Raw genomic sequence first — 21,381 nt, 5'->3', positions numbered from 1 at the left:
AAACGTTCCCTCTAGTCAAAATAAATCATTTCTTCTTTTGACCTCTTTTCTAGCTGTATCCTTCTGGGATTCTCCTAAAGAACTCGTAACATTGAGATAGTGTTTCTGAGGCCACTGAAGGTAAGTTACCTTCAGCCCTGAGAGTGCCCATATCAAGGTCCAATTAGCTCACATTTAAGATGACCTCCACACTAAGTAAATTTTGCTTTCTTTTTTTAGATAAAGCATGCAGGGCTTGGTGGCACATGCCTTTAATCTCAGCACTCTGGGAGGCAGAAGCAGGCAGATCTCTGGGAGTTGGAGGCCAGTCTGGTCTTCAAAGTGAGTCCAGGACAGCCAAGGCTGCATAGAGAAACTGTATCTCAAAAAACAAAACAAACAAACAAAAAGAGCATACATGTGGGCGGGTGTTTTAAAGTTCCCCAGTGGCTCTCCTTTTACTATTTCACTTCTGCTTGTATCTACTCTTCACCAGGCAGCCTTCCTCCTTTCTCCCGATAGCCCTGTTTAATGTCTAGAATATAGTGTCAAACAGAACTTCTAGCCCTTAGCACAAATTATTCTTTTATCTTCCATGACAAAACTCTTACTAATATGGTGGTGCATGCCTTTATCCCCTGAACTCAGGAGGCTGTGGCAGGGAGACCTCTGTGAGTTCGAGGCCAGCCTGATCTACATAGTTCAGGGTACCCAAGGCTATTACACTGAGAAATGGTGTCTTGAAAAACAAAAGAAGAAAAAAAAAACAAAAACAAAAAGAGAAAATAGAAGACACTATGTAGTACCTGTTGAAGTTTTTAGATGCAAACAACAGTGTTTACTGTAAGTAGCTTTAAATGTATTAAATGGCTTTAAAACATTTAGAGACTTTCCAAGGAGAGCCTGAATCAAGCCTGAGGAACCCCTTACTGCAGCAAGGACTGCTTCAAGAAGAAGGCTCCGCTCCCACTATTGTGCACAGGTCCCCTAAAATTGCAGGGCTATTGCCACTGACTCTCTTCAGCTATGTCACAGACTCTCTTCAGCTATGTCACAGACTCTCTTCAGCTATGTCACAGACGACTCTCTTCAGCTACTTACTCCTATTATTTTGTTACTTAAGTCCAGAGCAGATAAGCACACTTGATGGCTGGACCTTAGCTTGAGTCCTGGCCATCATTTTGTCGTCTGCCTCATGAATGAATACAGGCCTCTACCTGGAAAAGAAAGAGCTTCTACTGGGAGAAAGGGGTGTTTTGAAAAACAGTGGAGGGCAGGGGAGATGACTCTGTGGGTAAAGCATTGAAGAGTGGATTTCAGATGTCCAGGACCAACATAAACGCAGGGTGGGGCAGCAGTCTGTTTCCAATCCCATTGCTCTGCAAAGGAGACAGGCTCCCACTCGCTAGACTAATTCCATTTCAGAGTTTTGATTTCAATTGCAAGGCCCCACCGCAGTGAATGAACTGGGGGAATAACTGAGGAAGAGCTCCGACATCAGTACGAAGCTCACGTGTACAGAATCCATTGCATATGCATGCACCCAAATACAGGCATGCACACAGGACACACACACAGACACACACACACACAGACACACACACACACACACACACACACACACACACACACACACACACACCCAAAGATGCTGGATGGCAACAAGCATGACAAATGCCCTCTGCAGTCAACAGCTCTTGAAACTGAGTGTGCTGTTTTGTCACTTAATCTTTCGGCACGTTTTTCTTAAATTCAAATTCTATGTTCTCTATAAGTGTTTCCTCCGAGATACTTGCCCATCATAGGAGTTCTGGGTTTGTTTTGTTTTGTTTGTTTTGTTTGCTTTTTGCTTTTTGTTTGTTTGTTTTTAAAACTGTGGCCCTGTTGCCAGAAAGGAATCCTCTCGAAGCCTCAGTGCTGTTCTCCATGTGGCTGCACCCTGGTTGAGCCCGGCCTGGGGTTGTCTCTCATTTCAGTGTGCAGACTGAAGTATTCTAAGTGGATCTGGGCAATAACTAGGGTATTATTACACGACCCCATGTACACTGTCAACATTTATAGGTTGTTTCTGTATCATGTTCTAAAGCATAAAATCATATAATTTTAAAGTTTAAAGAAATCAAAGAGATCATTAAGTCGTCATTTTATAGATGGTATAATTAGGGGCCAGGGAAATCTAATCATTTTCTCAAAGTTAATTAGCTTTGAGATTGGGAGGCGAATCCCAAGGAGCTCACTCAAGCTCACATTAGCAAGTTGCAACATCATATTCCAAATATCATAGACCATAAATATTCGGGGGCATGAGAGAAATAATTAACTGCGTGTGTGTGAATGCTCATGTGTGTGCAAGGGTATATACACATATGTGCATTCAGAGTTCTAAAGTTGACATCAGCTATATTCCCTCTCAGGGAACCCAGTGCTTGTCAATCCCCCCACCTACTGTCGATAGCCTCTGAGTACTGGGACTACAGGCAGCTGGCACACCCACGGGGCTTTTCAGCAGGTCCTGGGAATCTGAATTCCATCCTCAGGCTTTACCCATGGAGCTACCCCCCAGCCTGGTGAAAGTTTAGAGTGTACTGAGACATTCTTCATAATAATTGTGTCAGATCCAGTGGAAACTGAGGCTACCTCAAGCAAAACAACATATGTGATTACCAATAATGAACATGGAAGAGAAATAATTAACTTTGTCTTCCCCTATTTCCCTCTCATGTTCATTATTGGTAATAGCTTATTTGGTTGCTGATGTCGAAAATGTGCGTTAATGGCAAAGTATGTGCTTATCATGTGCAGGGCCCTCTGTCTGATTCCCAGCCTCGCATACGTGCTTATAAAAAGGAAATGAAATATTTCATTGTTCTCCAGTGATCAAAAGAAAAGGGGTTGCCAATACTGTAACTTAAGGGAAACACTTCTGCAAGGGTTCCCAGTTTATTTAACCGATAGAAATGGGTGGTCATGTGATGAGAGGCAGAGAGAGAAAGAGAGAGAGAATGGGAGGGTGGGCATGTATTACAGTGCCTCCTGTGGGAACCTCCATCACCCAGCACAACTGTCCAGCAGCAGCCTAGGTGCTCAGTAAAGTTTTTAGCTAAAGAGTTTTAATCAGACAGAATTCTAGAGGCTTCCACCAGGGCCTTTCCCAGAGTCCGTGTGTGGCTCTGAAAGTCCTCTTTGCTGGGAGTCCCAGCCCCAGTCATCCCAGGAATTGGAGTTGGAGGCCTTTTAATGACGCACAGAACAAAATTTTGACTCAGAGCCAACTACTACTATAACCAGAGATGCACCCACCACCCTAGAGACTCAGAATCGAAGGGGACACAGGGCTGTGGGTGAAAGCCAACGATTCATATTCTATACATTCTATATCCAGACATATCGTTTCAGCTATCAGGTAATTATAAGTCTTTTCTTTTGCATTTATTCACTCATTCCAACAGATATGTACCAATTAACACTTGGCCTATAAGTTTACAAACAATAAAGGAAAGGCATTCCAATGCCTGTTCATTATATACTATTTATCTTGTGTCTCACAAAGAACTGGAGTCAGGAACAAAATTAAAATATAATTACATGAATGTTGTAAGGACTGGTTTCTAGACTGGTGTACAGAAGATCAGATTGACAAGCCCCCTCATGAAGTTCTGAAGTGCTTATAAACAACCAGGGGATTCCTCACATCAAGTTCAGATTTGTGTACCAGGATGCTCTCTGCCCCAAGGAGACTGATGGAGACGTTTAGACACATGTCACTAAGATACATTATTTACAAGTGTAGAGAACGGATATGATCAAAATACACTGTATACAGGTTTGAGAATCTCAAAGAATACATTTTTTTAAAAGAGCAAAACGACAATTTTCACACATGGAGAGAACAAATTGCTACACCCCATTAATTTGGACACTTTTTGCAGTTGCTTAAAGAATTAAAGTTGTGTCTTATGGCATGAAAACTATCCAGCATGGTGAATAAAAGCCTGTTGCAGAGAAAATGTGCAATGTGAGCCTAGGATGAAGAGCAGAAATACTCTACAGAACAATGTAGATATTCATATATACATGGAATTCGTACTAGTTGCCACTGGAGTGGGAGGGGAAGGACCTGGGAGGCAGGGAGGATGTTAGTAAGGGAACTTCCCTTTTCTAGAAGCCTCATCTGTAAGGGGAAGGGGCTTTCCCACCAAACTGCACCCCCTCTTCATTTTCCACTCACTTACTTGCATTGCTTTCAGTTCCTATTTTCAAAAATTAAAAGCAATCTTGAAATAAATGAACTCCAGTGCTATCCCTCCCTTTTATTAGGACTTGGGAGACTAGCTAGAGAATAGGTTGGCATTTTCAGCATCAGCTTCCAGGCTAAGGGTATGTTTCTCAGTCTGCCTTTCGACCCTACAGGAGGAGAACATGGAACAGGGCTCTGTGTTCCTCACGCCCTTGGAATCTCCATAAGATATCTAGGAGGTGTGAAAAATACTTTCAAGTCCACTTAGAGATGTTTTAGGACTAGGTAAGGAATATAAAGAGTGGATAGCTTGTATCAAATGTCAGCAACTGAGTTGTGCTAGAATCACCCTTGGCAACAGTTGATTGTGTGTGTGTGTGTGTGTGTGTGTGTGTGTGTGTGTGTGTGTGTGTGTGTGTGTACTCAAGTGTGCATGCAAACCTGCACATGCTCTTCCTCACTCACATATTGTCATCTGTATTTTCTGTTAACATCTTTATAGCCAAGGCTACCATGTTTTTCCTTCTAGAAATATCAGAAATATCATTGCAAGACACCTGATCACCATGTTGGTGAAGCTACTCAGAGGCAGGCAGGAGGGCACAGATTGAAAGGCTTCTCAACTCTCCCTTTTCAAATATAAAGGAAGAGAATTCAGGGAACTTGAGAGTTGGGGCTCTTTCTCTTCAGGCCCGAGTGACTCAAAGCTGGGCATGGAGACAAATATTAAAGTCATGTCATTTAAACCCTCCTGTGACTAGCAGTCCTGACGTCCCTCAGTTCTCAGTTGAATTCACAAGATGACGAATGCCACCTCTGAGCAGGATTTTAAACTTGCTAGTCAATAGATAACAACTCCACCTGTGTACCAGCAGGGTCGGTCATTTTTCCAAGCCCAAGCACACATCAAAACTTCCTGTATATTTTGTTCTACTCTTTTCCCCCCTTACAAAACCTCAGTCTAATTACTGATAGATTAGGAGTAAATCTTAGCACAAGGGTAACAATGTGCGATGCTAATATTGATTGGCAGCTTGATTGGACTGAGCATCTGCTGGCAGATTAGTAAAATGCACCTCTGGGTGTGTCTAAGTGCATTGTTTCTCAAGAGGACTAAGTAGGGGAAACGCTGCTCTGTGTGTGTGAGGTACCATCCCACTGGCTGGGAGACCTCTGATAGAAGTTTTTAAGGTCACTTAATATAGCATCCTCTCGGGCTTCCTGGATGCTATGATGCCAGCTACTCTTATGCACCATAGCCTCTCTGCCAGGGTAGACCTAGCCCTCTGAAATTGATAAACCAAATTTTCCTCCTTTACGTTGTTTCATCACATTTGGTCACAGTACTGAAAAAGTCATTAACACGCTATGGCTGTCTGCGGTTCATTTGTATATTTTCAAAACTACATTTCAAAATTCTGTATTTCAGTAGTAAAGAATTTTGAATATTCCCAATGCTGGGAAATAATGATATGTGCTTGATGTAGTGTATACAGTTTGCCCTGCTACAAACACTACATTTTATGTTGCAATTCTGTCACTCACTACAGCTGCAGGATCAAGGCAAGCATGGACTATATGGCCTTTCTTGAGGGAAAAGAGGAAATTCAGGAGGAAACAGAAACTTGTCGATTATTCGGCTTGTTAGCTTCAGTTGGTTTACATTTCCTAGAGTCGTGAGATCTTTACATAATAGAAATTTGTCTGTAGCACAGGATTAAAGTTCCTTGAGTAATTGAAAAAAAAATTCAGTTTCAGAAGAACCTGAAAAGTTAAAATAGTTGAGTATTTTTCACTTCTTCTGGAAATGTCACTTCTTGCCAATGACCTGTCAACCACGGTAGATGAGCCAGAGAAAATCTATTAAAATATCTGCATAATCTGAGGTCTCTTATTAAGATTGTCAGTTCAACAGAATGTATTCTAAGGATGAGTGTATATTTACCACATATTGTTTACTGGGACACTTGCCTCTGTTGATAGTCTCCCGCCCCCCTTTTCTATTTTTTGATTTTTGTTTTTCGAGACAGGGCTCTCTGTGTAGCCTTGGCTGTCCTGGAACTCTCTTTGTAGACCAGACTAGACTCAAACTTACAGACTCTGCCTCTGCCTCCTGAGTGCTGGGATTAAAGGCATGCACCACCATGTCCAGCTCTGAGGCTTGCCTTCCATTGCTTGAGATCTGTTTTGATTTGGCAGCATTCAGGAAATACTTATTGAGTGCTTGCTATGTCCTGACTGCTTTGCACTTTTTGTTTTCAGCTGCGTCTTTCACAGACACTGAAGGAGACCATAAATTCTGTTCAAGGCAGTTCTGAGCCACTGAAGAGAAGCTCATTCTGTCGAGTTGAAGAAAAGTTTTGGTCAGGCGTCATCATTAATATTGCACGCCAGCCATCATATCCAAGGAATAGTGACAGAATTGAGTCCTTTGACGATCATGTCATAGATGAATGTGTGGCAATGGCAAACGGTAAAACACTGGACTGGTGGTGATGCCAGGAGTTGGTACAGTGCGTTGGCAGGCTTGCCATGAGCATAATGGCTCATCACTAGAAATCCAGGCCTCCCCCAAAGAATCTGCTTGACTATAAGGGAAACATTGGGCCATGGATATTTTCAGGTTTAATTTTTTTTCATCAGTGAACTTCTATGATGGTAAGAAAAACATCCACATGGCTTTCCCTTGGGACTTATGATATATCACATCTTCCATTTGACTCACTCTATATCTAGTTGAAGATGTTTTGTGAACAACTTCCATATATTTTGTGAAATGTTCTTCTCCTTCAAAAATGACAGAATTAGTTTTTGAGATAGGTTATTGAAAGAATACTAAAAAAAAAAATGTAATTTCAATACTTTAGTTCCTTAAATACTCATTCCACCTGAGTATAAATGATTTGGTTTTGGAAAGCTTCGACTCCGTTATAGCGTTATTTTGTGAAGGTGGTAGTGGGCTTGAGGCAGAAATTTCTTCGTATTCCAGATAATATCTCCATATCAAATTTATAGGTCATTGAAGTGTTGGAATTGCAGGCATATGTTGCTATGTCCTGCTGCTTTTATTGTTTTAGCCATTGCATTTAAGTGACCACACAGAGTACCATGAATCTACCGGGAAAGTTCATAAAAGTTTGTCTACAATGTACATAGTGATGTCTGTGTGTTGCTGAGTTGAACTGAGCTACTTATAGACAACATGAGCTCATCTCCTCTTCTGAAGCACCCAGTACAATACCTGGCTCCTAACACATGCTTCACACACCATAAACTCCATTCCTTCAAAATTTATACATTTTGAATGGTTTTTAAAATGCATTTTAAAATTATTTCTAGATTTAGTTTATGTGTATGAGTGTTTTGCCTGCATATAAAGTCCAAAAGAAAGCATTAGATCCCGCGGGACTGGAGTTCAAAATGGCTATGAATCACCACCATGTGGGTAGCCAAGTACTCTGTAAGAGCACCGAGTCCTTTTAACCACTGAGCCGTCTCTTCAACTCCTGACAGAGTACGTTAGTCAGCACCATCCTCTGGTAGTATCAAAGCATTTCCATCACCCCCAAAAGAAACACACTAGTAATTAGCCTGCATTACTGTTTTACCTAGGCCTTGACCACCACTATTTCCTTACCTACTGCCTTCCCTCCCTCCCTCTCCCTTCTCTCCCTCCCTCCTTCCCTCCCTTCTCTATTTTTTCCATTCCTTCTCTCCCACCCTCCTTTCTTTCTTTCCAGGGCTAGGGTGCCAATTTATGGATTTTCCTTTAAGTGATTTCATGTAAGTGATACTGTCCAATAGGCAGCATTTTGTATGAGTTCATACGATGTGGGTTAATCTCACTGCCAGCTTGAAAGCATTCAAAGTCACAGGGAGGCAAGCTCCGGTTATGACTCTGAGGGAGGTTCCTGAGAGGTTTACCTGAGGAAGGAAGAACTGCCAGGGGTAAGGGGCCTAAGACACAGATTACAGAGACATTGTCACTGCAGCAGTATCCCCCTGGTTTGTTGGGACTGTGACTCAGGGGAAACCAGGATGTATGTGTTTGACATAGACCAGAGTTTCAGGATCAGACATTTTATGAAGCAGGGTTGACCTGTGACCTGAATAAACTGTTTAGACCGGAGGGGGGTGGTGGTGGTGGGGTAGTTGAGAGAAAGAGAGGTGCTCAGGTTGGACACACCTGAGACAGTGGGTGTGGACGTCTCAAAGGAGAGACAGATGCATCAGGAAGTAAGAGCTACTGACTGTCTTACTGGTTAGCCATATACAATCTGCCATTGTGATGACCGTCAGGTTACATCTCCAAGAGCAGCTAAGAAACCTTCTCTTCTCTCTTTTGACAAGCGAGGTGGCTCTAGGGACACCTTGGATGGAAATATGATCTGATAAAATCAGAAGGCACTACGATCGCCCAGGGGGCTTGGTACACAGCTTTTCCCTGTAAATGGGGTTTCTCTGATGAGAGTTCTGGAAAACTTCAGGTTACAGCTAAAGATGGGGAAAGGCCTTAAGCACTTTCTAGTGTCTGGACCCTTGCTTCTTTTCTGAATAGAAGCTTCAACTGGATTGTGGGGTGAGGGGAGCTGGGGACTCCTTTCCCTTCTCCTGTCTCTATAAATTCTTTCTATCTTGGCCTACCCTACCGTTTTGATGGCCATCAAGTTACATCTTGATGTAACTAAGCTAAGAAACCTTCTTTTCTCCCTTTTGACAACTGAGGTGGCTATAAGGACACCCTGTATAGAAATGTGATCTAATAAAATCAGAAGCCACTACAGTTGCACAGGGGGCTGGGTCTATCTCATTAGCTGGGGTCCCAGATGAAACAAAGAAAAAAAAATGGAGAGAGCAAGTCTAGTATCTAACATTAATCCTTTCTGGTTCTGCCTTGCAGATACAATGTTTCCAGCCACCTCTTATTTCCCTGCCTTCTCTGCCATGGCAGACTGGACTGCCTGCTTTCAAATCCAAAGGCATAACTGTCTCTTCCTTCCTGAATAGAAATGAGAAAAGTAATGAACATGGCATGTTTTCAAGGCTCGTTCATGTAACATGTGTTAGTACCTTGTTCTCATAATGACTGACTTCATATCCCATTATGTGCATATGTCACGCTCTGTTTATCTGCTCTTCGGTTGACGGGTAGTTCGGTTGTTTCTATTTTATGGTTATTATGAATAATGTTACTGTGAACATGGGTAGACAAGTTGTAATATGGATACATATGTTTTCATTTCTCAGGGAACAGAATGTCTGGATTATATGAGCAACTGAGTAATAGGTGTGGTTTGGTTATATTCCCCTGGGCTTCATGTGCTGGGAGAATGGACTTCAGAGTGATGACATCAGGAGGGGTGAGGCTGGCTGAGAAGTCATTACTGCCACCCCCACCTTATTCTTGCTTCTTCTGTTGCCATGGGATGCCTTTCTCCCGTATGCACACCTGCCATTGTGATGCCATCTGTCATAGGAAAAGCCTTCATCACAGCTGCACAGATGCTAGCCTTGAACCTCTACAACTGTGACTCAAGCTCTTTTGGGGAGGCTGAGTAGTAAATTTCGATTGTATTCAAGAGAATAGGGGTTCCTAAGCCCCTTCTCTCCTTGTGGGGGTGTGGGATGGAATTGTGAGGGGAGATGGGCCTCTCTCAGTGCTGGGGGGCTGAGTTGGGACAGGGACATCCGAGGACCTCTTTCTTCCTCCCATGTTTTTGCTGGGGTAGGTGGTCTAGGTCTTCTTACTCCTTGAAGGCCATGAGGTCCACCACACTGTTGTTGTAGCCGTATTCATCGTCATACCAGGAAATGTTTTACAAAGTTGTCATTGAGAGCAATGCTAGCTTCAGCACCAAAGGTGGAAGAGTGGGTGTCACTATTAAAGTCACAGGAGACAACCTGGTCCTTAGTGTAGGCCAGGATGCCCTTTAGTGCACCTTCTGATACCTGCTTCACTGCCTTCTTGATGTCATTGTGCTTGGTAGCTTTTCCCAGGCAGCATGCGGATCCAAAACAGACACACTGGGGATAGGAACACGGAAGGCCGTGCCAGTGAGCTTCCCATTCAGCTCTGGGAAGACCTTGGCTGTACCAGTGGATGCAGGGATCATGTTCTGGGACATTATGCCACAGTTAATCTACTTTAAAAAAAAAACCCAAAAGCAAAGTACCCAAACTTAGGTATTTTGTTATAATAGCTGAAAATGAGTTAAAGTAGTCACCTTTTTGGAGGACTGTCAAACTGCTTTCCAAATATATATACACAATTTTATCTCAAAAGCAATGTATTATATGGATTCTAGTAGATCCCAGTTCTAATTTTGTTAAGTTTATGTGCTGTGTTGGATTCTAGAGCTGAAGGTCTTCACTATTATATTACAGGCAGGCAATGTACTTCTGAATGCTTCCCCAACAACCATCCGTACAGCCGCCAGTGCTTACTATCCCCTGCCCCCTTACATCTTCCTCTCTACAACAGATTAGCCTCAGATTCAAGATCTTTTATTTCCTAAGAACTGGACCTATCTGCACACACACACATACACACACACACACACACACACACACACACACACACACACACACATGCACGCACCGCTGTCTAGCTTGGTTTTATTGTAACCATCTTGGTGGGTGTGAAGTTTGTCTTACTGAGGCTCCAGTTTGCACTCCTGAACACCAGAGACACTGAGCATCTTTTTGCATGTTTATCTTCTTTGGGAAAATATGTTGCAATTAGGTTCTAATGACTGGATTTTAATAATTTACTGTTGTCTTATATAACTTCTGTATACAGTATATTCTGGGTGCAATTCCCTTGTCAGACAGATGGCTTGTAAGTAAATACATTCTCCTATTCGTTAGGCTGTCCTTTCACTTTCTTTATGGTGCCATCTGAATTGCAGTGCTTCGAATTTCGATGAGGTCCAATATATCTAAACTTTTCTCTTGTAGTTAATGCTTTTGATGTCATACCTAGGAAACTTATTTAACTCACAGCCATGAGGAATTATGATAAATATTTCTTCCAAGGGCTTTTGTAGTCTTAGCTCTTATCTTTGGGATTTTAATTTTGTGTATGCCATGAGATGGGAAGTCTAACTGAGGCTGCAATTTGCACTCCTGAACACCAGAGACACTGAGCATCTTTTTGCATGTTTATCTTCCTTGGGAGCATGTAGATATCCAGTTCTTTCTCTACTGAATTGCCTTGACATACTGCTAAAAGTCAGTTGAGGGGCTGAAGAGATAGCTAAGTGGTTAGGACTCCACTCTGGCTCCCAGTACCAAGGTCCGGGTCACTATCATCTGTAACTCCAGCCCAGGAGATCTGATCCTCCTCTTCTGGCCTTTACCAGCACCTACACACATGAGGCACATACATACACATGTATTATGTTTATAACAAAAGTCAGTTGACCTAAAATGTATGAATTTTTTAAAAACTATAAATTCTTTTCTATTGATCCATGTTTGTCTTCAAGGAAGTAACATGACTGTGGGCTTGTGGTGAGTTTCAGGACTTAGAAGTTTGAAGTCAACCATCTCTTTCCATAGTCTGTTTATAGAGAAGTTATATAATAAAAACCAGTTGTTTTGTAAAGAAATAATGGATAAATGAGGAAATAGATGGATGTTTGGGGGTGTTTTAGAAGTCTCAATTTAGTGGGGAAGTTAAGCAATGCTGAGCTGATGGTTCTTATGTAGCTATTATAAGAAAACAGTGTTAGGATTGTTTTTTATACATATACCTCTGGTGGCTAAGATTTTTTAGTGTTTGTTTGTTTGTTTGTTTTCTGAGACAGAGTTTCTCTGTGTAATAGCTTGCCTGTCCTGGACTCATTTTGTAGATCAGGCTGGCCTCAAGCTCAGGGAAATCCACCTGCCTCTGCTTCGAGAGTGCTGGCATTAAAGGCGTGCCCACCAAGCCTGGCTGGCCAAGTTTTTTGCTGCCTGGAAAGCACGAAAGGCTGTTTGTGAGTCCATTCTACCTGGCAGCACAGCTGGGAGTCAATAAGTGCTCCTCAATGAATCCCTTATCCACTGTGTGTATGAACACACCATGTTTCCCTTGCTACCATTTGTTTGATAATTGCTAATATTTCCTGTTTTTCTAGTGTACTACTACGCTAGTCTAGACTCTTATTCTTTGAAGCATCTGCCATGTTTCTGCACACCACAACAATGTTCTAGACAGATACTTTTCCAAAACAGAATCATTAGTTCTTTTGTCCCCAGGGAGGCCTTCCTAATACTATACGTATACCAGTCCCCACAGTCAATATGGAGTTTTGCACAGTCTACCATGCTCACGCAACTAGGGAGAGAGAGAAATGCTCGAGGTCAAAGCTTAGAGCTTTGTGACTATCCATTACACTGGCGACGTCACCTGTCTTCTGTGTACTTGGCACTTCAGTTTGCTTTCTTGTGCTTACCTCAACTTGTCATGGATTACTTGAAGACTTGGATTTTCACATTTTCCTCCCTCCAGGCTCTTTTTATGCTAGCTGTACACCGGCACTCAGTAAATATCTGAAGAGTATCTTATTGTCAATAGTGTTTCTTGTTTCACAATTCCAGTTACCGAAAGGCTGAAGGCTGAGTTTAAAGTATAATGCTTAAGGGCAGAGCAATGAGTCCCCAATAAGTCAGAGGCGAATTTTAGTCTCTCCTGTCATGGCAGTCTTCTGATTTCTCCTCAGTGAGCTCACCTGGAAGGCTGGAACATTTGAGCATCTAAGGAGCCAGTCCTTGAAAGCCCTGGCTAGAGCCAAGAGACCTAGACAACAATTCTGACTTCTTTACTGTCTGAGAAACTTCAAGAATTCATTTTCCATTCATTCCTTCATTCAGAAACTATCCAGCCGCACTGTGTGCCTAGGACTGAGCGAGAGAATGACAATGTAACAGAGCAAGATGGCCACTCAGTCACGTGTTAGAACCTAGTCACGTGTTAGAACCTAGGACGGCTTACCTCCTCCACACCTACAAAGCCTGTGCCTCCTTGGGACTTAAATAACCAGGTAAAAGGTGTAGTTTTGTTAAGGAGCATTAAGACAAAACTACTTTCTCCTGGTCAGAAGAACAGAGTCTGAGAGTTCTGTGTCTAGCCAGGGATGAAAGCACTGCAGACCAGACTATGTACTGGGGGTGGGAGAAGAGTAATGAGTCCTTTAATAAGATGATATACTTTTTCTTCCCAGGAGACCTCACCCACCCGCAGCCACTGGCAGTCTTCTGCAAAAAGCACTGTGGCCCTGGCCTTCCTGCTGGTCTGAGCTCTCATTCAGAAAAGGATAATTTCCTCTTTTACACTGTTTGGTTGAAGATGCCAGACAGGCTTCTATGGACACTCTGGGCTTCCTCACTTTTCTTTAGAGCTACTATTACCAGAATTACGAGGCCCAGCCTGCGTTCCAACTCAGCTTCGGCCATCCTTCCTCAATAAGGCAACTAAAGGTGCCAAATTAATGAAGAAAAGCAGAAAAAGGGGATTTATTCAATGTGGCCACACTGGAAAGTGGGACAAAGAGATCCTGTGAGTCCACAAATTCTGCCCTGGAGTTGAGTTTCCTGACAAACAGGTGAGAGTTAAATACAAAACAAACGCTCTGCCTAACTTAACACTGGTAAGTGTGGTTTCAATTCACCCCTCTCTCAGCTCCAAATCCCTTCTGAAAGGTCACCCTAGAAGGTAAGTGTCTTCTCTGGCTACCCCTGGGGCTTCAGCCATTTCTTCTCCCTAGCAGGAGATAGATCCCTGGGGTGGAGTGGGGGGAATTCTAATGTGTGTGTGGGTGCGATGGGGGCGCCCATTTTTTTCAATAGGCTAAGAGGGGAGCACAAATGTCTGTTTAGAATACACATATTCCTGCCCTGGTAGGCGGCATATGCATCCCTTACCGCTGCAACCCCTGGCCAAACTCCATTGTTGAACCTGCTGGCCCGCCTTTTCCAGTCCTAACTTAAAAGGTCATGGCTTTTTTGTCCCCCCCCCCTACCTTTTCTGGCCAACTGCCAAGATTAACAGCTTGCCCACCCTCTAAAACATTAGTAAAAGTGTCTCCAAGCTTCCTTTTTTTTTTTTTTTTTTTTTTTTTTTGGTTTTTGTTTGTTTGTTTTCGAGACTGGACCACTCTTTGTAGACCAGATCAGGCTAGCCTCCAACTCAAAGAGATCTGCCTGAGAGTATGCGAGTACTGGGATTAAAGGCGCGCACCATACCCAGCTTCCTTTTGGATCTTTAAAATTTATTCGATTAAAGAACCTAAGAACCTCCAAGGATCCGGGCGTGGTGGTGCACGCCTTTAATCCCAGCACTCCTCCGGAGGCCAAGTTAGGTGGATCTCTTTGAGTTCAAGGCCAGCCTGGTCTACAAAGCAAGTCTAGGGCAGCCAAGGCTACACAGAGCATCCCTGTTTAAAAAAAAAAAAAAAAAAAAAAAAAAAAGAACATCCAACGAGGGACCCAAGTAACGAGGGGGATTTACATTCCAGTGAAATGGTGGAATGTAGCACAACCTGGAGTTGTTTTTCCATTCCAAGAGAGAGCCTCCAAAAGAATGTCTGGAAACTAAATTTAACATTGTGTTCAAGCTCAGAAATAAGGCAAACACTGTTGTCACCGCGAGTAGGAGCCATTTTGATATATACTCTGACGTTCCTTTGCAAAGGAAACAGTTCAGGCTGGGGTTTGTTTGTTTGTTTGTTTGTTTGTTTGTTTTTCTATGCTGCTCCAGAGCACAGGTTGTAAGCCTCCCCTTTGCTTCAAAGTTTAGCAACCTCCATCTACTTTCCAAAGGCCTCGAGCGGCATGTCATTTGGTATTCTGAGAAAGACTGTGTGAAAGACTTCCTTCGCCCATGCATTTCCCAGGCAACTTGAGTTAAGGGTTTCGGGAACGTCGATTTCTGCTGTAGCTGGGCAGCTAAGACCTTGGAGAAGACACGTGACCCCGGGGAACAGATTCAAGAAGTTGGTGAACGCCACCGGCCACTGCAACTTTCAAGGCAGAGATCCGTCCCTAATACGGGACCTTTTTAAAAAGGCGTTACTCCAACCTACGCCTCGGCGCCAGCTACGCCGGTAGAGCCACAGCGTCACACGGCAGGGCATCAGCTCGACCGACCAACCTGCCCCCCAGGTGCCAGCAACCAGCTCGGGGGACTCAGGTCGGCAAAAAGTGCATTCACCGCGCATGTCCGTAGCTCAGCCCCCGCCTCGGCCACGCCCACGAGGCCGCCGCCGAGGGGCGGGGCGGCCCCGCTTGAATGGGACGCGCATTCCAGCGGGGCCACGTGACGCGGCCGCGCGGCCTGAGGTAAACAAGCGCGGCCCCGCCTCCCGCCATCGGCGCGCTGCACTGCTGCTAGCGGCGGGGTGGCGCTCGGCTGCGCGGGCCGCTTCTCCAACCGTCCCCCAGCGGCGGGCGCGGGGCACAGCTGCGGCGGCGTCCTGCGCTTGAGTCCCGGGAGCCGAGCGCGCGCCCTCCGGTGCCTTCGGGCCGCCCGCGCGCTGTGGCGCAGCAGGAATTGGGTCGCGGCCCGAGAGCTATTCGCGGCTCCTGACGCGGCGGCGGCCCCACGGCGCTGAGCTCAGCGCTATTCTCGGGCTCCGGGGCACCGTGCCCGAGGGTGTGTCTCCGAGCCGGGCTCGCTGCTATAAGCGGCTGCGGCCGGCCGGGGCCATGCAGCTCTACAGCAGCGTGTGCACCCACTATCCTGCGGGCACGCCGGGCCCCACGGCCGCCGCGCCGCCTGCCGCTGCCACAGCCTTCAAGGTCTCCTTGCAGTCAACCGGCCCCGCCGCCTCCTCCCCGGAGCCGGATACCGGAGAGCACCCACCCGCCGCGGCCGCCGAGCCACGCGAAGCCGCAGCTGCCGCCTCCGCCATGCCTGCCTTCTCTGCCTGCTTCGAGCGGTCCGGGACCGTCGCCGCCGCTAGCGCCCAGCCCGGCGCGTCCTGTAAGCCGCCGCTGCCGCCGCACTTCACGTCCACAGCGCACATAGCCGTGCGGGCACTTGGCGCCGAGCGCCTCCTGCTGCCGCCCCCCGCGGCCCCCGCGCCGCCGCGTCGGGGTTCCTCCGCCTGGCTGCTGGAGGAGCTGCTCCGGTCGGACGAGCCCGCGGCCCCGAACGCCGCCCGGGACGCGCCCGACAGGAACTTCCGACTGAGCGAACATCGCCAGGCCCTGGCGGCCGCCCAGCACCGGGCTCCTGCTCCTGCCCCGGCCCCGGTCGGCGCTGAGCCGGGCCCCGGCCCCTGGAGCGAGGAGCACCGGAGCGAGCGGAGTCTCCGAGGTTGGGACCGGGCGGGCGGTCGTAGCGACGCCTCCGGGACCGACGCGCACCGGCGGCACGATCCCGAGGCCGAGGCTCACCCCGTCCCGGCACCCGCACGGGGCAGCGGCGAGCCGGGCCAGAACGGTGCCGGCGAAGCGGTGGGCGCGTCCCGGGCGGATCCCAGAGACGAGAAGCTAGCCTTGTACCTGGCCGAGGTGGAGCGGCAGGACAAGTACCTGAGGCAGAGGAACAAGTACCGATTCCACATCATCCCCGACGGCAACTGCCTCTACCGAGCCGTCAGCAAGACGGTGTACGGGGACCAGAGCCTGCACCGGGAGCTGAGGGAGCAGACTGTGCACTACATCGCGGACCATCTCGACCACTTCAGCCCCCTCATTGAGGGCGATGTGGGGGAGTTTATAATCGCTGCTGCCCAAGACGGGGCGTGGGCCGGGTACCCCGAATTGCTGGCCATGGGGCAGATGCTCAATGTGAATATACACTTAACTACTGGAGGGAGGCTGGAGAGCCCCACCGTGTCTACCATGATCCACTATCTGGGCCCAGAAGATTCTTTAAGGCCTAGTATTTGGCTCAGCTGGCTCAGCAACGGACACTACGATGCTGTTTTTGACCACTCCTATCCTAACCCAGAGTATGACAATTGGTGTAAGCAAACCCAAATGCAGAGAAAGCGCGATGAAGAACTAGCCAAGTCTATGGCCATATCCCTGTCCAAAATGTATATAGAGCAAAACGCATGCTCTTGAAAATTCTGAGGACCTGACAAGCCGGGGGAAATGGAGAGTAGCAGTTGTGTTGGGAGAACCACACGGACTCTTGTTTAGGGTAATGGCACTTTTTCAACTTCCTAGTAGATTGGCTTTAGGTGTAATGCCTTAATCAATTTTTGAATGTTCTCTCTCAGAGCCGCAGGTTGCTGGGCACCTGAATGATGTTTCCCAAATAGCTTTGGGTGAGCCTACTGCTATTTATAATTTGCTGTATAAAGTGAGCGCTACTTAATTTGTAAGCTGATGTCTCACGGTATGAATTTGTTCATTCCTGGTAGTCTATTTTCTATAAAAATGTATTTTTGCACATTTTTAAAGATGGGTGTGTACTTTCCTCTATGACGTGTTCCAGTTGCAAGAAACAGCTTTTGAGCATAATCCAGAGAAGTGCTTTCTATGAAGTTTATTTCAAAGCAGTTTGTGATTTAGTAGTTTACATTGCTGAACTGTTTCACAACTCTTAATTATTATTTCAAATGGATATTGACACATTATGTTACCAGATGATTAGCCCATTCCATTTTGATGAAACAAGCCGACTTGTTGTTTGGAGGATAAGTTATTTTATTTTATTTTTTTAAGAAATGGCCGGCTTTGAAGACAGTTCACGAAGGCATAGCTTTGGAACGATTTTTTTTTTTTTTTTTTTTTTTTTTTAATGACAGTATCAGGCCTTAGTTGAATAGAAGTCTGCTATTTATTGATGGCACAATGATGATTCTGTACTCTGATGTTTAGAGTAGATTGTCTGGTGTTCTAGATTTTTTTAAAATTCATCAACTTAGGAAAGGCATTTATGAAAATTTGTGAGAAGTTCAGCCTTCTGCATTATATAGCTTCTTGCTTTCAACTACGATTTTAAAAAAATGAGCGTAAGAAGCTGGGCCTGACAGAGTGACATTATTTTTAGCCAGAGGCTACTGTCTTAATATATTGTCATTTTAAAGTTCTTCCAAAAGGCAAAATAGAATTTGTATTATGTAAAAATGTAAACAGCTTGTATGGTTTGCTGGGTCAAACAGTGTTTTCAACCAAAAGAAATATATATGTTGCCACTTTAACTACTCTTAGTGTATTTATTAAGTAATGCAGTTTGTACTTTTTTATTTTGTAACATTTTGTGATTTTTTTTTTTTGTACAATAATGTATTTGTACAATATAGCAGTTCTCAGCTGATGGAATGAATGAATAAAATGTATACTTTTACATCTCTCTGGGTAGTGTGGTGTTTAAGGAGCCCAGTCTCTAAGAATCTTTTAAATGTACACATTTTTTTTTTCACTTGTGAAAAATGCCTCAGAATCCTGAAAGGTTTCCCAAATTCTCACATGAATGGGAAAGTGTAATCATTTCAAAAGGTAAACCTCAATGAAATATAACTTAAAGGTTGAGTGACTCAAGAAATTGTTATTATTTCTAGTTATAATTCCTGTCAAATTATAGCTGTACCTATTGGCTAATGATCTGGGAAGTGCAATTCGCCAGCCCAGGTCTAATTAAATATGGTACTTTGTGATCCACTCTTTTGGCATAGACTTTCCTGGATTAAAGAGTTGCAGAAGTGGTGTCCTGAGTTTACCTAATCTGGTTTTCTTGGCAATGGGAATCTACTTTAAAATGTGTTGACCAGATTTAGTTCTAAAATACATTTTATAGTATAAACGTGCCGTCTGCAAAAGTACTGGGTTGAAACTTAATTCCCACTAGGTGGGGCCTTTGGAAAGATAAAGTCCTGAGGGCTCTGGCCTCTTAAATGAAGTATACCTCATGAAAGGGCTGGAAGATTGAGATTTCGGCCTTTTTTTGGGGACCTTGCAGTTCGTGGATGCTTAGAGGCCACTACCTGTAAGGGACTGACCCTTAGCAAATAAGAAACGTGGCGGCTTCTTGGACTTCCCAGCCTCTAGAAAGGCAAGACATCTCCTGTATACATCACTGAGTTTTGAGTGTTTTGTTATAGCAACACAAATAGACTAAAAGACTAAACCTATGTGTATATGTAATGTTGGGTGTGACCTATAGTGCAGAATAATCAGCTAATTTGGATTTAATACTTTTCAGTGGCTTGTTTAGACATCACAATTGCAGACACCCGAATCTGTTAACCACATGCTTGGAAGGGATTACATTGGTTACCAAGGAAAGACAAAATTAGAAATTTAAATGTTAACTGTGGATCTCCAGAGTTTTAGGTAAAGTTTTGTTCTGTGTCACCACTGGTTACGTAATTTGGTCAGGAACAAATGCTATTTGAATTGTGCGGCCGTTCACTGTGTGAACTTTGGAGAGGCTGCGAACCTACTCCAGGAAACAGAGCAATATTCCTCAAGGTATTCTTTAAAGCCTTTTACTGACCTTAATGGGTTACTTGTGCTTTCAAATCACTAACCCTGGCCATTGGTTTCCACCGAAAAGTGTGAAGATTTTGACACAATTTCTAAGATCAGGTGACATGGTAGTGAGACACAGTGCAGTATTTATACATAAGGGCAGTTTTCAGCTTCAGCCAATGCAGTGTTAATTTAAATGCATATATTTCTACATCTTTTGGGGGTAGAGGGATTTTTTGTTTTTAATATGAGATGTCAGAAGGAATCTTTCTTACATGCACACAGTGTCTTTTGTGTGTGAAAATGCTGTTGAATGTGAGAGGTCTTTAGTTGTCAGGTCTGAAAACTTTGCTCTTGCCCTTCCCGTTTGTTGTGTGTGGCTTGGTGCTTGTTTTATTGTTTGGAGAAGGAAATGCGGTATCCATTTCTTTGTATTTAACTGTCCTTTTCTATCGATGTGCCAATATTACATGTTACTAGTGGCAGCTGAAAAGGTAGCTGATAACCGGCTATCTGCGTTTACATTTACTTTACTAAGCAGATGAGTTAATAACTCTTTGCAGAGCGGTCAAGACCCCACCCACCGCCCTGTGAAGGAGAGATCTCTGAGTTATGCCAAGTCTCGAGCCTAAACATGGTGAAGGTACCATGTAAAATAAGCCCAACGGGTGTTTTCAGGCAAATGAGTGAGAAGATCAGACTGTTTGCGTGAATGTTTTATTGGAGTGGCAAACAGAGCAAGAGCTGTGATAAAGATTGGGTGTGAGGATACTCCTCTATAAATCCTGCTTGGGAAACTGAGGCAGGAGGATCTTGAGCTGAAGACCAATCGGAACTAAATGGTAAGTTCCAGGCCAGTCTGGGATCTGTAGCAAGACCCTGCCTCAAAAGAACAAAGGTGACCAAAAGCCCTACGATAAGGTAATTATTAATGTGTGTTTGATTACTGTCTGAAATCCAAGAGAGCAGGCAACTTCTGAGTCTTTTGTTCATTTCCCCCTCAGATGTTTCCTCTTGAGATAAAATTAACTAGCTTTAATGTAGTTAATGGGGTTGAGTGTGAAATCCCTGCAGATGATGCCATGTGCTTGAAATGCTTTTGTTGCACGTTTTCCTGGACTCTGTTCATGGGCTTCACTTTTATTGGGTATGAAGCTTTTCTCTGAAAGCATATTTTATAGAGACAAAATGCCTGAGGGATCCCATGACCCAAATCAAGATTGGTTTGCATTGGGCTTTGTAACTGGCCCTATGATAAAAGGTTTCCTTTGTAGTTTTTAATGCACGGATAAGAACAACAATTACTATTGAGATAATCTCTCTGCTTTGGTGAAAATGTCTCTCTCTCTCCTAAATCACCATGATACAGGCACAAAGTCCAAGAAGGAAAAGCATTCTTATGCACGACTTTCTATGTGAGTGCTATGGTTTGGAGACCTTCCCCAGAAAATGTGCTAGGAACACACTCCCCAGCCATAGGTGGCATTTGAGAGGTGGGGTCTTTGAGTGCTAATGGGGTTAGGGAATCAATGGGAAATTGAGGAGCTGGTTTTGTTATGAAAGCATCTGCTTGGCATCTTGCTCTTCTCTGCAATTGATACCATCAGCCATGTTTTGATGGAGCAGGAAGACCGCCTTTGGAAACAGTTGCCATGCCGCACCTGAACTCTCGGCCTTCAGAACTGTGAGGTGAGCCCCGCCTGTGGTGCTCAGTTACTGCAGCAGAAGGCTGGCTAAGACACACATACCGGATA

The 21,381-nt window shown here is 44.6% G+C and overlaps 1 protein-coding gene across 1 annotated transcript; it reads left to right on the top strand.

Annotated features, from left to right (window-relative positions):
- Positions 1 to 15,699: 15,699 nt before the first annotated feature.
- Otud1 (OTU deubiquitinase 1) lies at positions 15,700 to 17,935 on the top strand. Its single transcript, XM_051151261.1, has one exon. It carries the CDS (start codon positions 15,905 to 15,907, stop codon positions 17,270 to 17,272), a length of 1,368 nt encoding a protein of 455 aa, XP_051007218.1. The 5' UTR covers positions 15,700 to 15,904; the 3' UTR covers positions 17,273 to 17,935.
- The last annotated feature ends 3,446 nt before the right edge of the window (positions 17,936 to 21,381 follow it).

This window comes from Acomys russatus, chromosome 9 (genome assembly GCF_903995435.1).
Source record: "Acomys russatus chromosome 9, mAcoRus1.1, whole genome shotgun sequence".
NCBI classification, from domain to species: domain Eukaryota; kingdom Metazoa; phylum Chordata; class Mammalia; order Rodentia; family Muridae; genus Acomys; species Acomys russatus.
This window is presented reverse-complemented; position numbering and strand designations above follow the sequence as displayed.